This window comes from Gymnoscopelus microlampas, assembly GCF_963454915.1.
Source record: "Gymnoscopelus microlampas genome assembly, chromosome: 4".
NCBI classification, from domain to species: Eukaryota; Metazoa; Chordata; class Actinopteri; order Myctophiformes; family Myctophidae; genus Gymnoscopelus; species Gymnoscopelus microlampas.
In genome coordinates, this window is record NC_139941.1 from 37,009,003 (window position 1) to 37,030,611 (window position 21,609).

Genomic DNA, 21,609 nt, shown 5'->3' on the forward strand with positions numbered 1-21,609 from the left:
AGCAGATGAACAGAGGCCTTCCATTTTTTTTGGCTCCTTAATGTCAACACATCTACCGTACACCCCCCTCTCTCTCTCTCTCTCTCTCTCTCTCTCTGACTCCTCTCTTGCTCAAAAGGACAAGGCAACCAAATCGCTAAAGCAGGCATTATTAATGAACCAGAATGGAGGGTGGTGGAAGAGAAGGGAGCGGTTCATTCCTTATTTATGAGGAGCTAACCAACTGGGCAACCTGGCTGACAGTCCTATTAATGATCTTTAGTGCCCGCGGGCCGTCCCACAACTCTCTCTCTCTCTCTCTCTCTCTCTCTCTCTCTCTCTCTCTCTCTCTCTCTCTCTCTCTCTCTCTCTCTCTCTCTCTCTCTCTCTCTGTGTGTCCCCCTTCACCCTGTTCACATAACCATCCAAGCCCTCCCCAAAGCAGTAGAAGAAGACTGATAGACTGGAGCGGAGGGGAGTGGATGATGGAGGGAAGAGGAGGAAAAGAGGGGTGTGTGGATTGGAGAGGAGAGGAGAGGAGAAGAGTGGGCAGGGCAGGGGGAGGTGTTGCAGGCCTGTAATTTGCGCAGGGACAATTTAGACATTACAGGATAGAGGGGAGGTGGAGAGAGGGAGAGGGAAAAGGGCCCTCCAGGGACCCGGGCGGCTGATGGGGCGGGGCGGGTGGGGTGGATGGGGGGCCCCGGCGGACCGAGCCGAGACAAATAACAAATGACAGCTCTGTGATTAAATCAAACCTTCTACTTTAAGTGTTGAAGTATCTGCCTGTCAGTAACAATCTAGGGCTTGTTAAAGCACCACCCCCCCTCAAACCCCACCGAACACACACACACACACACACACACACACACACACACACACACACACACACACACACACACACACACACACACACACACACACACACACACACACACACACACACACACACACACACACACACACACACACACACAATGTCCCTCCCTCCCTCCCTCCTTCCACTCAGTCTAGATCCCCTCTCCTCCTTCCCTCCAACAGCTCCAGCACCACCCACCTTCTTCCTCTAACCCAAAACACATCACTCAAACGGCTCCCTTAGGACCCCCACACCACCACCCTCTCTCTGCTGCTAGCCATTGACTCTCTGGAGAATGTATGAAGGTGCACACACACACACAGCACATGCACACACGTGCACACACCAATGCACACACATGCGCAAGCACAGAAATACGCACACGCGTGCGTGCGTGCGTGCGTGCGTGCGTGCGTGCGTGCACACACACGCACACGCACACACACACGCACACACACACACACACACACACACACACACACACACACGCGCACGCACACTCTCACAGCTGTCTCTGGGAATGACGGCCCCATAGCTGCAATAAAAAATATGACAAATCAGCATTGGGCACATGATTAGCTGGAAATGGGTTTAGCATAGATTTTCAAGTGAAATGCAAACCGTACCTAATGTGTTGGAATCAAAATAACACAGTCGCTATGGATTCTCCTTAATGAGGATCCACTGCATCACTGGGAGCCACTACAATGTGATGTCAATATGGCTGTCATTTATTACACTGTAACACTCTGTGATTTCAACAACCACAGTCGGCATAAGTCATTGACTGATTATCATTGTACGTAGATTTACACTTTAAATACATGAACCCTATAGCGTCCCGAGTGTCCCTGAAACAACCGATCTACAAGCTCACAACGCATTGCAACTGGACACGTTGTGTGCTTGTAGATCGGCTATTTCCGGCGAAGAGACTTGGTATAGGGGGAAAAAAAGGAACAGACCAAGTATAGAGCCCTGGGGGACTCCAGTCAACTAAGTATAAAAGGTTGAAGTTGTTAATTACATGTATGTGATTCTCTAATCCAGGGGGATGTATAACAAGTGAAACAGTGGAACATGCTCCAGTTCCTAATACATCAACGATATAAGCAACCATCAGAAAGAAGCATGACAGTCAGAGGCATTATGTTCAGACAATGTTCCTGGCTGTGATTACATGGGATCACATGAGGGGGAGGTAACAATGTTATTGTGACTCTCATTAACATCTTTAGCCATGCATGAGACTGCATGATCATGTATTTCCCAGCTTTCAAAAATACACAGTAAAATCCTCTGGCTCAGGATTTCACTGTGTAATGGCACTTCTACTACTACTAAGTCGTTTTGGATATACTGTAGAAAAGGCCCTGGAACATAAGAGATTCATCAGAGTTTAGATGTACAGCAGTGGTACAGTCATTAAACCACATGAAGATGTCTGGTGTGGGGGCTATGGTGGCAGAGGTTCCTGCCCACATCGTTGAGATTATGTGTTTGAATCCTCTGCGGGCTGGTCAAGGCAGCCAGCAGGGGTGTTGAACTGTGAGGAATCAGTTGTTCCTCTGTATGCGATACGTCCTCTTGGTCTAAAGTGCCTCACAGACAAGTGAAATTAAGTAGCAGGCGATTGTATCGGAGTAGTCTGAAGACTGGTTTTTGTGTTTTGTGTCTTTTATGTCTCGATGAATTGAGAACACAGGACCACAGTGGAAACAAGCCCTTAGGGCTTTTTGTGTTATCCTTTTAGCATCATTTGTATAAGTGTACAACTGTACATTTTGCAAAATGTTAATAAAGTATTCAATCAATCAAACAAACCAATCAACCAACCAACCAACCAACCAACCAACCAACCAACCAACCAACCAACCAACCAACCAGTGGTGGTGAGCAGTGACAAGACTATACACAAGTGAATGGGGAATTCAGGAAGTGGTATAAGGACTACATTGGAAAAAAAGGGGGAAATCAGAAGAAATAAAGAATAAGACGTCTGGTGTGAAAATAGTACATTGTTTAGTCCTAGATATTTTGTTTGTTGTTGTTTAGATATATTAAAGGAACGCTAGAATAACAACTGGTCCAAAGCCTTTTAGTGTGCAGCAGTAAGACACTCGTGTTCGTAAGGGAGACAGCAGACTCTAAATCTAAATAATGAAAACAGTGTCTCAGACTGAAAGAGGAGCAGGAAAGAGATTGGCCATCATTTTCAGCTCACTGGTTGGTCCCTGAGCAATCCAAGGACGTTAGGAGACACACAATTCAAAAAGACAGATATGTTTTTACTTCACTTTCATGCTACATTCAGTAAAGCTAATAAATACATGGGAGAGTATGGTACTAATGCAGTTCTTCTCACTCAACACAGAAATATAAGTTTTATACAAGGTGCTATGAAACCTAAACAACTGAATAACTGGTCCCTAATAAGTCCCTAATATGGGTAGGAATATTCCTATGGCCCCTGGCTGACATTGTGCCTCAAAGACTCCATCATTTATAGATTATATATTGTTTAAAAATGTCTGAATTCCAGTGTTTCAGGTAGGTTTTTGGGTAGCACTTTACTTAACTCATTCACTGCCAGAATTATTTCTGGCCGCGTTTGAACACTGCCATATTTTTCATTGAAAAAAAAAAAGTACTCAGGAGCCGAGATACAGAATTTTTAAGTTTTAAGTTAACAAGGAAGTGGATGGGAGTCTATATCTTCGAAAAATCATATCTCCTTGGTCTTTGGGTCAAAAAAAAAAAAAAAAAATCTAAAAAAAAAAAAAAAAAAAAAAAAAATTTTAAATTTTTTAAAAAGTCGTTTTAGTCGTTCTAGGCAGGCATGGCTTATGGACAGAAGTCGTTTTAGTCGTTCTAGGCAGGGAATGAGTTAAAGGTCTGTTCTATAATGCATTATGCATTATACTACGTTTATAATAAGGCATTATAACACTCAATAAATGTTTATAATCATGTATGACAACGTTTATAACATATTATAAGTGCTGGTCATAATACATTATAAGCTCAGTGGAACAACACATTACAACCACCTTAACTTAGTTAGTTATAAAGTGTCTATTATGTTGTAAGTTGTTATGCATAATTGTAAACATTTATAACGAGTGTTATGAAGCATTATAAGTGCATTAAAATGCATTATGATACATTATAATGCATAATAATTGTGCATTACTATACCTGGTAGGTAATATGCTGTTCCACTGACTTCATAATGCACTATGACGAGCATGTATAAATTATATTATTACAAGTTATAATACTTCATAAACCTAGTTATAAGATGTTATGCATAATTGCAAACATTTATAACAACTGTTATAATGCCTTATACGTGCATTAAAAGACCTTAATATAAAGTCGTACTGGTTTTTGTAATGGTATTTTGTTCAAGCCTGTAAATATTTATTGTGCACAGCCTACATTTTTAAGGCTGCAACTGAGAACAATCCAGCAACAATACACTGCTCTGATCCTCCTCAGGATGACCTTAATGCTGATGTAAAACTGACCCTTCTTTGACGGCCAGTAGCTAGCAGCAATGTTAGCCACGTTGTTTTGCGAGGCGGCCTGCTGGGGTGAGTCAAAACAAGTGCCTGCGACATTAAAACGCTGCATGATGCCCAGGTCCCCTGCCACTCGGCCTATAGCCTTTTCATGCCACATTAGCATCATTACGCCTCACAGTCGGCAAAACTTGCTTAGCTCAGAGGGAATTACAGAGAGACACCAGCGGCAACACACAGGACATTTAAAGTGTGCACATTTTTCATTTCTTCCTAGATCAGCTTTAACTAGTTTAACCCTGGCGTCCCTATTTTGGGCGTGTCATTATAGGCCCAAATGTTCCAAAGTCAAACTACCAGTTCACTATTTTTTTGTCATTTTTAAATTAGGGCTTAAGTGAAGGCAGTAAAGTGACAGTAAAGCGGAGAAACGTGAGCAGGGAAAGGGTATAACGTGTGACTCAAATCCCTGATCCGTGACGACTAGATCTGTTCCTATGTGGTGGGCGTAATAAGTGGCTGAGCCGCCAGGATGCCCCTCTTCCTTCAGGTTTTTACGGTCTACTGTGGTATATGGACCCAGCGTTAAACCCCTGTGGTGGAGGCTATATACTGCTAACAAGGAATCTAACAGGGCCTGGAACTGCTAACATTTAGAGGAAGTGCTCATAAATGGCTGTGTATAAATGGCCAGGAAGAGGGGACATCTTAGCGATGCTAGCAGTTAGCAGCTGTGCTATGAAAGTGAACTGACCTTATAAAACGTATTGGGGCCCAGCTGCTCTCCTGCCTGTCGGTCGGGGCTGGCCGCAGCTCTGAATGTCTAAAACGGTGACATGATTTAACGTTAAATTAGTATTCATCACACCAGTCACAAGCTATTAATCTAACACTGCGACATGAAATGATATGCAAATTGCTGCACATTGTAATGCCCTGCCACGTGTCAGTGCTTGAGGGTGGCCTCTGCTGCATATGCATTCACAGTGCTATATAACAATAAAAACACACATATTGCCCAAACCTTTGAGAATGAAATACACCTTGAATTATATTATAAATTAAAGGATAATTCGTATGAATGTCAATAACCTCAAGGATATTACAGTATTCCAAGTAACTGCCTGTTGAATGGTAGGATTTTAGCTAACCAGTCTCCGATATCTATCCTACACTAGGAACTTGTCCACATACACACATTTTGGCGGGCTGTGATGCCATCGAAATGGCTGATTTTCAATTAGCTGCATGACGAAAATAGCAGATCTACAAGCTCACAACGCATCGCAGCGTCACGCGTTCCCAAACATCTTAGTTTAGTTTTCATTTGTTGATGAAATTGTTAGTATATTTAGTCATAGTTTTAGTCATTGTAGCTTAGTTTTTATTTTGTTTTTATTTTGTTTTCGTAAGTGAAAAAAGGTAGTCGACAGACATTTTTCGTCATAGTTTTAGTCGACGAAATCAACACTGGTAGAGGGTTAGGTGCCCTTGCTCCAAGCACTTGTAGCAACAGCAGTGGGCATTGGCTCTGGGGATCAAATTGGCAACAAGCGACTAATGCACAAAGATAAGGCTCCTAACATGTCAACCTGCCACCCATATCCCTGAACAACATATCTACCCACATCCACAGTAAAAAAGGACACTAGAGGACAATTACGTTTGGTAATATGCCAGGCCAGGGCCTGCCATGGCTACCACAGCTGAGGTTGGGGGCTGAGGAGTCAAGAGTCTGGGTTGTGTCAGGGAATATGGCCGGCGACAGATGCTGGGGGAGTCATGGAACACAGAGGTCTATGGAGAGCAATTAGTAACAAACGATGCATCCGTGTCGTTAGCTGGTCTTTATTAGCCTCTGTGATTGGTTCAGAGGCCATTAGTCTCCTGTGGTCTCAGTCTGCCAGCTGAGAAACCTAGGTAGGGGCGAGGTCTTCCGTTTCTGCACATTATTCAAGGCAATAATCTCACATTTACTACAGCTCTATGAGAAGGGTCATAGGTGAGGTGTACTATATGTATACTGTATGTTTTCTTTTTTGTAATTACTTAGAGCAACCTTGTTTCAGCTGTAATGGTAGCTAATGAAGCTCATATTAAGTGCTGACATGAATTCAGCAATACTCATTAATGTCAGTTGTTTATTGCACATGGTCATGGCTAGTTTTTATTTATTAATCCAGCACAAACTATTTAAAAAAAAAAAAAACACAGCAAAATCCCCAGTGTTAATTTAAATCTTAAATTGTCAACATTTTCAGTTTCAAGTTACATTAAAACCCAGGATTTAGGCACAAAAATAAAAACTTGTTGTCTAGAAAATTGTTAATGGACTGCCTTTATATACAGTATTGGTTGTAGTCTTCTGACCATTTAAATACCCTTTACAATATAGTTCACACACAATGCACTGGCAGAACACCATTATACATTATGTGTTATACAGGGTTCCCATTCACACTGACAGCAGAGGCAATCATGCAAGGCTCCACCTCCAACTCATCGGGAGCGACTAGGGGTTCAGTATCTTGCTCAAAGACAACTTGAAACATCCAGGACGAGCTGGGGATCAAACCAGGAACCTTTCAGTTCAGACAGCCGCTCCAGGTGCTGAGCCACTGCCGCCCTGTCCAATACAGATATCTTAACTCATTCACTGCCAAGGACGATTTTGACGTTTTTTTCCCAAAGGCCCACACCGCCAAGGGCAACTTTTAGGACCTTTTGTGTTTTTTGGTGTTTCCACTAGATGACAAATGAGTGACCATTTCATCCCCAGATGCACACAGAACCTGGCGATCACGTGATCCCAAGATTTACTGCTGCATTCACTTCCTGGTTATCGTATTTAGGAAATCGCTTGTATCTCGCCTCCTGTATTTTACAATGTATTTTCAACGGCTTATAACAAGCGAACGGGGGGTCGCGATGACATTTTCTTTTTTTACGCGGAAGCACAGTGAAACCCCCCGTGATTAGCAATGATCAGGGGATCGATCATACTGGAGATAAATATTCTGTGGCTACTTGAAAAATTGCTGGCAGTGGATGATTTATTTATGTATTTATTCTGGCAGTGAATGAATTAAGTTATCCAATCTAACAAATAACATTTCAATTTCACAACTGCCAAGTAATGTCAGCCAAACAACACCCCATCAAAACCTGATCTGTCAAATAGGGCTATATTTAATTGAACAAATATGGAAGAAAAAAATATATAGTTTGTGTCAAGTACCTAGGAATGCATCAACATCGAGTAGAAATGACTTTCCAATACCAAGTTCTGGCCATACACCAGTTTGTGTCTGTTATTTATTAGCCAGTCCCACAACAGTTAAAAGCACCCTACAGTATGTACAAATGTCTCCATAACCTGTGCTGTAGTCTGACCATTATATGGATGTTTATACATACAGTAGTATGTATGTGCTATGTGAACCAATTATAAAAACCCAGTGGCAGGTAGTCTTACTCTTAGTAAAGATAATACTGTCCTATGCCTGCAAAAATATCAATGCTTGTGTGTGTGTGTGTGTGTGTGTGTGTGTGTGTGTGTGTGTGTGTGTGCGTGCGTGCGTGCGTGCGTGCGTGCGTGCGTGCGTGCGTGCGTGCGTGCGTGCGTGCGTGCGTGCGTGCGTGCGTGCGTGCGTGCGTGCGTGCGTGCGTGTGTGGAGGAGCAGCGAGTGCATTGGAAACATTAACAGACAGCCTTACACCTTATGCCTTACTTTTCTCTTTTCTCTGGCCTGAGTTGCATGCTGGGAAAGAGCTGCTCTGTGTTCTCTGTGTGCTGTTCTAATAGTCCCCTGCTGGAGGCCTGGGAGATCTTAGTGGTAATGTCCAACACACACACACACGTGCGCACACACGCACGTGCACACCATTTTACAACGGTACTTCCTGGAACAGCCCCCTAAAAAGTCATCAGATGCTGCATTAAGGGAGCACTCTGAAGTATGCCTCCACCACCACTAAAGGGGCCCCCTGATAAATAACTTATGGAGGGGAGAGGATTGGAATCGTCTCTCCTATTACTAGCCTCGATTCATTTTTTACAGTCCCCCGGGCCCCTGCATCTGTCCTGCACTTCAAAAGCATCCTGAACGTTCAGAGATACTCTTCCCTGCTCTGCCCTATGGGAGCCATGGGAAGGTAGATAGGATGGGAGGGGGGAGGGAGTGGTGGAAGTACTCACATTTTTTACCTAAGTAAAAAAAAAGTAATACCACAGGGTAGAAATTCTCTGTTACAAGAAATAGTCCTGACCTGTATTCAAAAATGTACTTGAGTAAAAGTACAAAAGTATTGGCATCAAAATATACTTAAAGTACCAAAGTAAAAGTACTTGATTTTATCAAAATGTGTCAATATTTTTGGAAAATAGCCAATCCACAAGCTTGTAGATCAGTTATTTGCGAATAGCCAAAGTATAAAATTGCGTTAAAAAGTGGTTAATGAACGTGTTGTAATACTCAGCATTTAAGTATATATATATAAGAAAATTGTAAATACTCAAGTAAAGTAAAAGTATCTGAAAATGTTGCTTAAATACAGTACTTGAGTACATGTACTTAGTTACTTTCCACCAGAGGATGGGAGGTGGAGGTAGGGGTGGTGGTGAGTGGGGGGAGCTGCAACAACAGGGGGAAAAAAGGAAATGTGACAGCAGCCGAGAGCTTTGAGGAGCAGAATGTGCCGAAAGCCTCCTCTTCCTTCGCTCCTGTCTTCCCTTTCTGTCTGTTCTCCACAGAGGGGTAGAAAGAAAGCGGGGGTGAGGGGTGGTGGAGATGGAGAAGGATGGCAGATGGGTGGAAAGGGAGAAGAAGCGGAGTAAAAGAGAGGGAGCCGACTGACGCGAAGAGGGAGAAGGTGGAGAGGGATGGAGCGAGAGAGAGAGAGAAGTGAAGATGGGAAAAGTCGGCCTCCTGGTGGCGCTATAAAAGGCAGATGTGAAAAATGCAGGGCAGAGGTTTTCCCTTGGCCTCTAGGGAGTGTGCGTGCAAGTTTCACGCAGATTGGTGCAGTTATAGGTAAAAACGTACATCGGCTTGTTATAGCACCACCATGAGGCTGACTTGAAAATGATCAAGTGTTATTTTTTCCTCGGCCTAATGGGAATGTGCGTGCAAAATTTCACAGAAATCGAACGCTGCGTTCGTGATTTGAAGCATTTTGTTCAAAACGGACCAATCCTGCAAACTATGGAAGCCAATCTTAGCCAATCGGGATGGAATATGAAGAATCTGACAGATCCGTCTTGATCACATGACTAAAGAGATACTGTGTACCGATTTGCGTAATGTTTGGACAAAATCTGTAGGAGTAAAACAAAAAAAATGTTTTGCAAAAATCGGCCTCCTGGTGGCGCTATAACAGGCCGATTTGAAAAATTCCTGCTCTGGCATCCAGGGAGTGTGTGTGCACAGTTTCGCTGTGATCGGGCCAACGGTGCCGGAGATTAGCTGCTCGCAGACAGACACAGACACACGGACGGACAGGGTGCAAAACATAGTCTCTGCCACGCCTTCGGCCTGGCGGAGACAAAGACAGGGATAGAGAGGCATAGAGATATGGAGAGACTGAGAGAATTCGGAGCTGCCAAATTCTGACCCATCAGAATGTTTTGTCACAAAACTCAGGGGCAAATTTACCAAAGGATTGGCTTTTGTGACCATATGCACCTGTAAATTGTACTGCCAAGCTAATAGCATCTCAGTGCTCCGGTGCTATTTGTGTGTACTGTGTACCGTATATAAACTAGGTAATATGCATACATTTGGCACAACATTCTCCCCTTTCTATGCAAATGAGCCTCTATGCAAAAAAAAGTAAAATTCACAAACACCAGTGCTAATAGCCACATGCAGTTAGTTATTAGTGTCTTCACACTAATAACACACATTTATAAGGGATGTCACGCACAGACTTTCCATTGATGATCGCAGCATTAATTGTAGCCAGACAAAGGCATCATCACGCCAGGCGTGCTCGTGAAAGGATATATTGACCCACTAAGTGGGAATGTGTATATATTTTATTTTTATTTCATACTTTCCCAAGCTTGTCATGCCTGATGGTCTATAAATGTACTAAAACATTTTTGTTCATTTGAGGTTTGGCACTCAGTACCACTATTGATTTTGCACAAGAAAAAGACAATGACAAGAAGAAGCTATGTCAGTGTAATACTCATGTTATAATACTCATGTAATACTCAATAATCATGTTTCCAAACACATTTTAATACCAAACAAGAACAAATTCAGATGATAAAATAAACCAGGAATGCCATTATGTTTGTGGAAACATTCTTAAGTAGCCTACAATTTAAATCTTATCATTGCTGCTCCTTTCATTAACATTCTCCACTTATTCTGTAGTGCTGCATTTTGGTCTCATATGTCCCGGTCAATCACATATGTCCCGATCAATCACATGGTGTTATCAGTAGCCGCAATCCAGCATTTGTCAATTAACTCTTCCGGTTTTTGTCCAAGATTTTGCAAATTTTAAATGAATCCATCTGACATATCCCTTCTCCTCTATGAGCTGAAGGTATGAGTGCATGGGGTTGTACAGTATGTGTCACTGTGTGTCTGTTTCTATGTCAGTGTGTGAAGGTGTGTCTGTGTTATGGAAGGTCACACATATGCGTCTGAAACAGATGCGTCCTGTTCACTTCCATTCTATGGGATTAAAGGGATGGCGCTCGGGGCTGTGGTGCGTTGACACGTCACGTTCATTGTGTGGAATTCAACATAGTTTTTTGGCTGGTAGCTTTCTTTCAGTGAGCCAACTACTCCAACATAAAATCGATTTCCGTGCGCGCCACTGCCGGCACTGCCCACAAGACAACATGAGTAATTGATGCGTTTGATGCCTCAGCATGCGTTGGCTACTCCCCTTCAGACGTAGTTTACGTGACCGTACCCCTAGTGTATTAGTATGGATGTGTGCTTGTGCGTTCTAGGTCCACAAGGTGGGCTGATGCAAGGTGGTGGTGCCGTGGTGGTGGTGCAGAGCAGATGGGAGGGGACGTTCCCTGCGCGGGAGATAGCAGTTTGCAAGTCACATAAGGAGACAAACAAGCAAACGAACAGTTGTAATCCGACGTGATGTCGACAGTAATTGTCTTTGATGTGTCAGATAGGCGAGGGAGGTGTTACTGGGGACAGGGGAATGGGATCAGGGCCGTGGGTGGTAGGCAGATGCGGTAGTTAGAATAGAATAAAAAACTGGGGCGGCTCGTTTTTGGTGGGGGCGTGGAGGGCAGCATTTCAGTCAACTGTGCTATCAGCTCAAATGGATTTTAAATTAGCAGCAAGAGCATCGCTAACAACACGCCTTGGCAGACAGGAGCTCAATCTACTGAGTGCAAGAAAGCAGCGTGGGCGTGTGTTGCGTGGGCTTTGATGCTATCCAGTGATCTTAAAAAGAAAATCCTAAATGAATCCCGCCATGTTTCAAGCTAATTCAGTTCAAGCTACAGATAAAAAGGAAAGAAAGAAAGAAAGAAAGAAAGAACAGCCTAAGGAGGTTGTGATATACATCATTATGTGCATGCCAGTGTAAGGCTGTATTAAATGACTGAATACAAGAATACAAATCCAGAGAGAATATTCTTCAGAGGCAGCAATCTGACTACAATGTTTTCGCTGTCTCAAAGTGGCGCAAAGTCTAAGGGGAAAATAGCATTGCGACATGATAGCGGCAGACAACAACTTATTTTAAGACCGGCACACCCCCACGAGCAAAGTCGGCGCTAGGTCTTTGGTATCCCTGGGTGACATTTTGGCCTGAGGGTGGCGCAAGAGGAAAGGTCAAGAGGTCACTCAAATAGTTATGGTTCTTCATCCGGGGAGCATTAAATCAATCAGCAAGTTTTATGGCAATCTGCCCATTAGATTTTGAGAAACCTTGTGTGCAAATAGAAAGTTAGCAACAAGTGCAAATGTCAAATCATAATAGGCAACAAGTGTAAGAGCATCGTGCACCCAATTAACATTGCTATCAGCCTATTGAGTATGCTTTTTGCTTGTCCACAGATGCTAAGTGTGTTATTTAGGCAGATGTTAGGTTTGATGTGTTCAGTACTATCCTAGTTACTTTACCACTTAGGGAGCTTGTTTTCTCTATTTAATTGACTGCTTTCCCTGTTGTTAGTTGTCTCCGCCAGTCCGAAGGCGTGGCCGAGACTATGTTTTGCCACCTGTTCGTGTGTCCGTCCGTCTGTGAACAGCTAATCTCAGGGACCCGATCGACGTGAAACTGTGCACACACACTCCCTGGATGCCAGAGCAGAACCTCTGCCGATTTTTGCAAAACAAATTTTCTACAGATTTTGTCCAAAAATCACAGAAGTCTGAACACATTGGCCCTCATTTCTCAATGCGGTGCAGCCCAAATAATGGGCGTACGGCGAGATCACCGCACCTTTCGGCATTTATCAATATATCCTGACAACAACTGGTCGGGACCAGTTGTTGACGTTGGCTGCACCCGTTTATTCCATCCTAGACCTGCGTAGCAGCATTGTTTGACTGTCTGAGAGGCATCTGGACACATAATCCACTCATAAATCTGTATATCTACACTAATAAATAATCCCTGTGAAAATATAACATTTTATAAAGTAATTTAAACAAACTGCTTTAACAGTCATTCAGATAAGATTGTAGATCTGTCTGTATTGAAAATAGCAGATCTACAAGCTCACAAATCAGCGACGCGTTGTGAGCTTGTAGATCTGCTATTTTCAAAATATACGGGCGCTTCGATCTGCGAGAGCACTCTTCTGCGAGAGCACCGGTCTAACAGGCGGCGCTGCTGTTATATTTTCATGGCCACCGGGAGATCAGACATTTAACCCATGGTCCAACACACACCAGCCTTCATTCATTAATGTTCTCTCCAGGCTATCTCTCATTAATGCGGAGCGGGAGGGGCTCGCCCGTCCGACGGTCCGAGTCTCACTGGGAAATGGGAATAGCCTACATGACGGCTTTATTTTAGTGTAACTCGAACGCGCACTGCTCGGTATGGGTTAAATACATTAATATACAAACGTATTCCATTCATGCCGATGTGATTGGTATCATAATATGTAATTCATGTAGGCTACAAGCCTACGTGACAAAGATACGCTAAGGTACGGGCGTGTGTGTGTGTGTGTGTGTGTGTGTGTGAGTGAGAGAGAGAGAGAGAGAGAGGGGCGTGTGCGTGTGTGGCGAGCGAGGGAAACTCTTTCTTATTGGCTTTTCATGATGTCTTCTTTGGTCGTATTCTGGTTCTTCAATCTTCATGTTGTAAAATCGGGGCGTTTTGAGAATATTTAAGGGAGTGTTATTTAAATGACGCTCGGTTTCAGCCGTGACATTTATCAACGCTGGGACCAAGTGTACGCTCGGATCAGCTGTGTAGGATGCGTTGATAAATGTGACTTCGACGTTGGTGTCCGGCCGAATACTGTATATGGAAAAATATACGCCGGTTTATACGCTGCGTTGATAAATGAGGGCCATTACCTCTATGTGATCAAGACGGATATGTCAGATGTTTCATATTCCATCCTGATTGACTAAGATTGGCTTCCAAAGTTTGCAGGAGTAGTCCATTTTGAACAAAATGCCTCAAATCATGAACGCAACGTGCGATTGCCGTGAAACTTTACACACACATTCCCACTAGGTCGAGGAAGAAATGCCAACCTTTTCACATTGGCCTATTATAGTGCCACCAGCAGGCCGATTTTTGCAAAAGAAATAATTTGACATTACTCCTACAGATTTTGTCCAAACATCAAGCAAATCTGTACACATTATCTATGTCATGTGATTAATAACTGTGCAATAACTTCATCAACATTAATCCCTCAACTTTTACAGATTCCACTCACCTCTGTAATGAATGAATAACCTACAGTACCTGACCTGGATCTGAGGAGCGCCTTTTCTAGTTTACTATGGTTCATGCCATTTACTAGTACACCAATCTTGCATTTTGTAAGTGATTCTGGATTAGAGCATCTGCAAATGCCTAAATTGTAAGATTATAAATTGAGTGTCATAACCAGAATATTAACAGAAAGATAACGAGCAGGACAATGTACAAACTACATTGGGAGTAATATGAAAGAACTAATTAAATCACAGTGGAATTAAGTCATTTCATGGGGAGCTAAATGCCACTTCTTAATAAATGGTAATGAGCATGCAAAACGGCAAGATCTGGGCCTACTTCATGCTCCTGCCGCTTTCATCTAACTTGTTAAAAAAATCTTTCAAAGGAAAAGTACGGTGAGGTGGGGATTCAGGGGGAGCTGAGGGGATTCAGCGGGGGGGTTAACAAGCAGGGGATCTAACAGATTTAAAAGCAATGCTGAAAATTTATGGAGGCATGTTTTGGATAGGGGCCACGGTGAAAACAGCCCAACCAGCTGAGCAGCACCACGGCAGGACACCTAATAAGCCCCTGCAGAAATTTTCACCCCATATTTTATCAATAAAAAAGCAGTTAAAACAGCCCTCCCCCTCTCCTCCACACACACACACACACACACACACACACACACACACACACACACACACACACACACACACACACACACACGCACACACGCACACACGCACACACGGGCGCACACACGCACACACGGGCGCACACACTGCGGCCCTATTCGCTGCACGGCTGCTTGCCATCTGGAGCCTCTCTTTCATTTTATAATCCAACTGTCATTAAAATGCTTCTTGGCAGTTTACAGCTCGTTCCCTCTACCCCTGTGTGTGTGCAGATGTGGAACCAATCTGATCTTCGGAGGAGAACCCTGGCTGATCAAAGGCCTTCTTTTGCTGTCCATCACCCAGATATAGAGAGGAAAAACCCGCTGCCCCCTGGCTATAGCTAACCCCTCTGTACAATCCATTCTCACTTAGCTACTTACCAACATTATCCACTCTTACTTACTACCGTATTTGAATTACTATTTGTTTGGTTTTGCATGCATTTATTTTTTACCTGGGCAAGCTGCCAAGCTCCCTGTGACAGTTTGAAACAGAGGTAGGAGCCTAGAGTTTACACAAGGACAGAGGGATTGTGAGTAAATGATAAATTCCCTACACAAGCTGAGGAAATGTATAGTTTGAAGGGAATAGTGAATAGGCATCTCCTCTATAAACAAATACTGCCCAGGTGCCCTAAGGCAAGGCAACAATATGAGACTGTGGCTGTGCTGGGAAGGTCCCAAGACAATGCGGATAAAAATGTACATACATCATCAGCCAACCTTCCCCGAATGCATAAAAAAGAATGAGCTTAACCTATACCCCTGACCCACAACCATAATATTATTATTCTCAGCACCTGGCTGAAACAGGCCTTATAAGCTTTATGATCCAGGGAGGATATCCTCTTAAGGCTATAACGCTGGATCAATTTTCAACTCAACATCAGTGTTTTATGTGACATTCTCTAGCCAAATGGTCTTGGAACAAGCATTTGTCTCCAATCATGAAAATAGCTCTCCAAAACTGTACTGAAAATAAATAGGGGGAAAAAATAGTGCTGAAATTTCATATGTATTTGGGCCCAGAGCATTAATCTTCTGAAGGGCTCGCAGGAGGGAAATTAAGTTATCAAAGACATGGCTACAGGATTCCAGCCCAGTCTTAGTTTTGAATAATTGATCTTAACTCCACCAGTACATCTCCAGTGCAGCGAGTAGGAATACAAATGTGTTTCTCAATCATATTAGTACATGATAAAAGAAAATCACTCAGCATGTCAAAAGTAATACTGGGGTATGGCTTGTTTAGATACATCACAAATGATCTTACGCTTTGTCTCAAAGTGTCCTTGAGCAAGACACTGAACCCTCCACCATTGGTGTGTGAATGTAATACGTATATGTGAATGTAATATGTAAAGCACTTTGGGTAAAGGCGCTATATACAGTACATGCACCATTTACCATTTATTTGGTCCATTATCACATTTGGACACATCACATTTGATTGGTACATATTTATGAGACAATAAATCAATGATGAACACATTTCTTAGTACATTATTGGTTTATATACCATTTGCTATGACTCAAAGCCACTGTGAAAAACAAGAAAAGAAGTGAGCTTTGTAATGTCACTGGACAAAGACTTGTTACAACGCGCACAAAAAGATGCTGGCTGTAGGTCAACGTTGTGGCAGTGTATCCCTGTATCCTGTCACTCTGCTGCATTTCAAGTCATGCACACGGCTAGGCTACAATGAGTGCCATGCCAGCTCGCCAGTGGCGCTAGCACACTGACCGGGTGTTGATTGAACTCCCCCTAAAGCTGGTGACGCATGTTGTCTTTCGCGTTGGCATCTGTCCCGGCACGTCAGAAACCGGGGCCATATTCCTCCTGTCACAGCCATGTGTTAGTTAGCTCTCGGCAGAGCGGAGACAGTAAACACGCACGCACAGAGGCACGCATGCATGCACGCACGCGCACACATACACACACCACAACTCCTCCTGGCATCACTATGGGCACCCCGGGGCCTAGCAGGTCTGTGCTAATGAAGTCAAATTAATTTAATGGATGCCCGTGTGCTGCCTGCATCTGTGGAGCTTGGCAGGAGGTGGGTTTTAACACCAGCCTCAGACTGGCAGGCTGGCTACGTTCGCCGAGCCTCGCGCCTCACATATGGACTTGTGGTGTCTTTCACAGTTTGTCAAAATCCCTAAACCAACATCCTGGTTAATCTACATGGATTATACCAAGATTACACTAACAGTGGCTCGTCATAGCAGTTGTGGACTTGTTGTTAATCTGTGGGGCCTGATAAAAAGCAAAGCGGTTGAAAGGCATTCTGCGGCTGCAGTAAGAGGCAGGCCAGGTGTAGTCATTAAAACCGTCTCAAAGAGCGAAGGGGAAATAACTAGGAAATGGACACGAATGGCAGACATTGTTAGTACCTGCTTCTCTCTGCTAAACACCCCTCCTGAGTTTCAAAATCCCCCTGTAAAGTTTTATAGACACCCCCCTCCCCATCACCACCATCCCACTTTGATACAATAATTATTTTTTTTCCCCTGTAATCTTTCAAACCCCTGCACCTTTTCCCCCGGCTGGTGCAGATCAAAGTGGGCTGGTTTTGTGCATGAGGTACTGCAGCGGCAGTTGGGGTTTCTGGCGTAATTGAAGGCAGCTGGCCCCTCTGTGTGTTTTGGTCCTGATCTCAGCCCTGTGCTCTCTCTCCTGGGGTTCTCTCTCTTGCTATCCAACATCACAGACGCATGCACACACACACACACACACACACACACACACACACACACACACACACACACACACACACACACACACACACACGCACAAACACTCGCCCACGTAAAGTTCCGTATCCGAGCTGGAGTGACACATAGGGCCCTGCAGGGCTTGAGGGTTTGGCGCTTGCCGGCCGTCCGCAGGCATCTGGCATGTTTAGATTGAGTCTTAGATGCTCAAGTCTTTGGCAGAGGAAAGACTGGGTATTTTTCTCTCGGCAGGAGGGAGACAGCGCTAGACTGTGTTCACTTTCTTGATTATCCATCATTGCCATTACGTGCGCCACAGAAAGACAGCAGTCTAGAAAACCTGAATTTGTCCGTCGGTAGGAATGATTCAGTGAACAAATAAAATACAGAGCTTCAAGAAATAATGATGGCCCATGTCACTCTGCTCTATGTACGTAAAACATCAAAGAAAGAATTAAATGTATGAGTAGTGTGCTACTTGGCTGACTGGCCTCTTTGTCTGTGAGGGGAACTGAGGCTCTCTAAACATTCTCTTGTGAGCCAAAGTGGACCGCAGCTCCATGTACTGATGAAGTCCTAGCCAAGATAGGCAAGGGGGATGGATAAATTCTTCGAGGGAGCAAAATCCACGATCGCAAGGGCCCTTAATAAAAAGTTGGGGATTCTATATTTGTCCCTGATTGCGTACTGCCGTTCGATTGAGCTGGAAAAACGCACGCACGCACGCACGCACGCACGCACACACACACACACACACACACACACACACACACACACACACACACACACACACACACACACACACACACACACACACACACACACACACACACACACACACACACACACACACACACACACACACACACACACACACACACACACACAGGGCCCGTCTTACATTTCCAGAGAAATGTGTAAGTCATTACAGCCTAACCATGCTTATTGAATAAAAAGCCACTTAGGCATTATGTTTATGCATGATCAGAAACACTCAACTATTACACACATACACACACAAACAGTGACACCCCCCACTCTACAGTGAAAACATCTGCACCCAATATGGACTCAATTTTACTTTTATTACTCATGTGGAAAAATGTATATAGTACTTGGCTTGCTATTCAAACACGGGACGTTTGAAAAACAAAGACTGGCCTGCCATGCAGCATTAGGGAGCAGAAAAGGATCAGTCTCAATGAGGTCAGCTGACTTTAACACTGCCTCATTGTCATATGTGACTAAAGTGCATACGTATAGAACGTATGATCCCCTGAAGGTCAATTTAGACATTTCAGAAGCTGATGAGTAGATCCAAAGAGCAAGAGAAATTAAGAATACAAATCAAAACAACCCCCTCAATTCAATGTCACACATAATTTTCTCTAATATAGTATATACAGTATAATGATAGTATGATATAGTGCCATAGTACTACTGTACTTCATTATACTATATTATAGTGCTATATCATATTAAATGTACAGTACTATATACTGTATACGTACAGAGTACCATAGTACATATTATTTATCATTAAATTCATTTTATGTTTCCAGAAGAGTGATTTCTCATCTTTCAAATATACCACAATGGTACACTCCTAATTTAGAATTATTATGTCACACAATCATTCCCTAACTCTCTAACCTCTCTTTACTGTACTGTCAAAATAAAGCAGAAATGGCTTGAAAATAACAGTGAATTGGCTTGTTGTTAAAGTGCACTTCTGCTGTAACTGCAGCTGGTCTTGTTAGATATGGAGGACCACACTTGCTGTATCACTGTGTCGCTGAACCTAGATATCTCTAGCAGAAAATTGTGAAATCGACCATTTCACCCGGGCCCTCGTTGAAATTTCTCCTGGCTATAACAGAACTGTGGGCTCTCAGCTGGGAAAATAGTGTTTGGAGAGAACCGCCTTTAAAAATGGATTGGGTCGGGGGCAGAGAGGGAAGAAGTGGGCTCCAGAACGTGCCGTTCATCCAGACAACAATCATTTCTTCTGCAATAACAATGATCACAAGCTATCGAGTGACAGCTTTTCTTTTTTCCAGGGTGAGAAAGGAAAAGCAGTGTATGTGTTATGATTTTAACACAACAAAGGAGAAGAATGATTGTTTTATCAACTCCCTCTGCCAACACAAACAATTTCTCCATGAGAAAATAAGTACCATGAGAGACGGCAAATTCTAGTTTGGGTGCCATCTTGTGCTTTCAGGCCATCCCTTGTTTTGCTATGATCCATTCCACACACCCTCCATTTCAATGTGCCAAGCTAACGTTAACCTTTAAGACGGAATGTGGTGATGCTGAGCCATTGTTCTGTACTGCTTGGCATGGTGACATGCATTGCAAGTGACAGGCCATCTTTGATGATGTCAGAGGGCCATGTCTGCTGACTCACTCTACAGGGCCCTCAAACGCTTTCCTTTCATCAGCTGCCTCTTTTCTTCCCAACATGCACTGAGGCTGATTTCTCAGCTGAACTTGTCCTTCCAATTTGCTTTAGGCTTACAATTTACACACAGACTCATGCAAATGCTCAAAAAAATGTAGATACACACAGACGTGCATGTTAATAAGTGCACACAATTGCACACAGTAGTATGCTAGGCAAACACACACACACACACACACACACACACACACACACACACACACACACACACACACACACAGAAAAATGAAGACAAAAAATAAATAAATACACACAATCACACATGCATGCACTGATGCACGTAGGCACAATTGGACACCATATGATGCACCATCATGGCTAGCAGCACACTCCATCTTTAAACCAGGGGCAGATCGTAATGTGCTGCAGAATCACCCCCCACCCACACACCCACACACCCACACACACACACACACACACACACACACACACACACACACACCACATGCAGACTTCATCTGGTGGTGAGTATGATTAGGGAATGTTGCAAACATACCATTATAAATTAAATAGTAAAATGTTTCCAGACCTGGTACAAAGACTAGAGGAGTGTAACATCAAGACAACACACACACACACACACACACACACACACACACACACACACACACACACACACACACACACACACACACACACACACACACACACACACACACACACACACACACACACACACACACACACACACACACACACAGCATCGCTGCTGGTTGTATTTATGATCAAGCTGGAACTTTACTTGACATCATTTTCACCTTGATTGAAATCCGTAACCCTTAGCTTAAATTCAGTGGGGACCATATGCTAAAGCCTAACATTAAACAGATACTGAGAAAAAAAGTGTTCTATCTTTGAAAGTTAGAGCAATATGGCCAAGATATACGGTATTTCAAAGATATTGTTAACATTGAGGGTTGCGGCCAAGAAATGCAAAACCAAGGCAAATGCAGCAGAATTGGAAAGAAAGAAAGAGAGGGAGCGAAAGAGAGAGAAGGAGAGAGCATGGAGCAAAAGAGAAAGAGCGAGGGAGAAAGACAAAGGCGAAGGGAGGGAAATGACATCTCCATATTAAGGCCTGTGTTGCCAGTGTCAGTTCTAATTTCTCAGCGCCTGCGGGGAACCGAATGCAACCCGTCAGCTCTGGTCTTATCTCCTTCCTCCTCCATTTTGAATCGAGGGCTCTGGCAAATCCCAAGGCAGGGGGCTGATGTGAGTGTAAGTGTGTGCGCGCGCACGCTGTGTGTGTGTGTACGTGCGTGTGTGTGTGTGTGTGTGTGTGTGTATGTGTGTGTGTGTGTGTGTGTGTGTGTGTGTGTGTGTGTGTGTGTGTGTGTGTGTGTGTGTGTGTGTGTGTGTGTGTGTGTGTGTGTGTGTGTGTGTGTGTGTGTGTGTGTGTGTGTGCGCGCGCGCACACGCTGTGTGTGTGTGTGTGTGTGTGTGTGTGTGTGTGTGGAGGGGGCGGACGCTGGTGAATATTACTGGCAAATTGGTTTTAGATTAA

The 21,609-nt window shown here is 43.6% G+C and overlaps 1 protein-coding gene across 11 annotated transcripts in view; it reads right to left on the reverse strand.

Annotated features, from left to right (window-relative positions):
• Positions 1 to 21,609, reverse strand: part of fbrsl1 (fibrosin-like 1) — a 386,897-nt gene that overhangs the window by 102,618 nt on the left and 262,670 nt on the right. For 7 of the 11 annotated variants that reach the window (XM_084053873.1, XM_084053872.1, XM_084053876.1 and 4 more), the window contains one exon: positions 5,117 to 5,185. The exons of the other annotated variants lie outside the window; for them this stretch is intronic. In XM_084053873.1, coding sequence (XP_083909999.1) covers positions 5,117 to 5,185 — 69 coding nt within the window. The remainder of the gene's footprint in view (positions 1 to 5,116; positions 5,186 to 21,609) is intronic. 11 annotated transcript variants of the gene reach the window in all.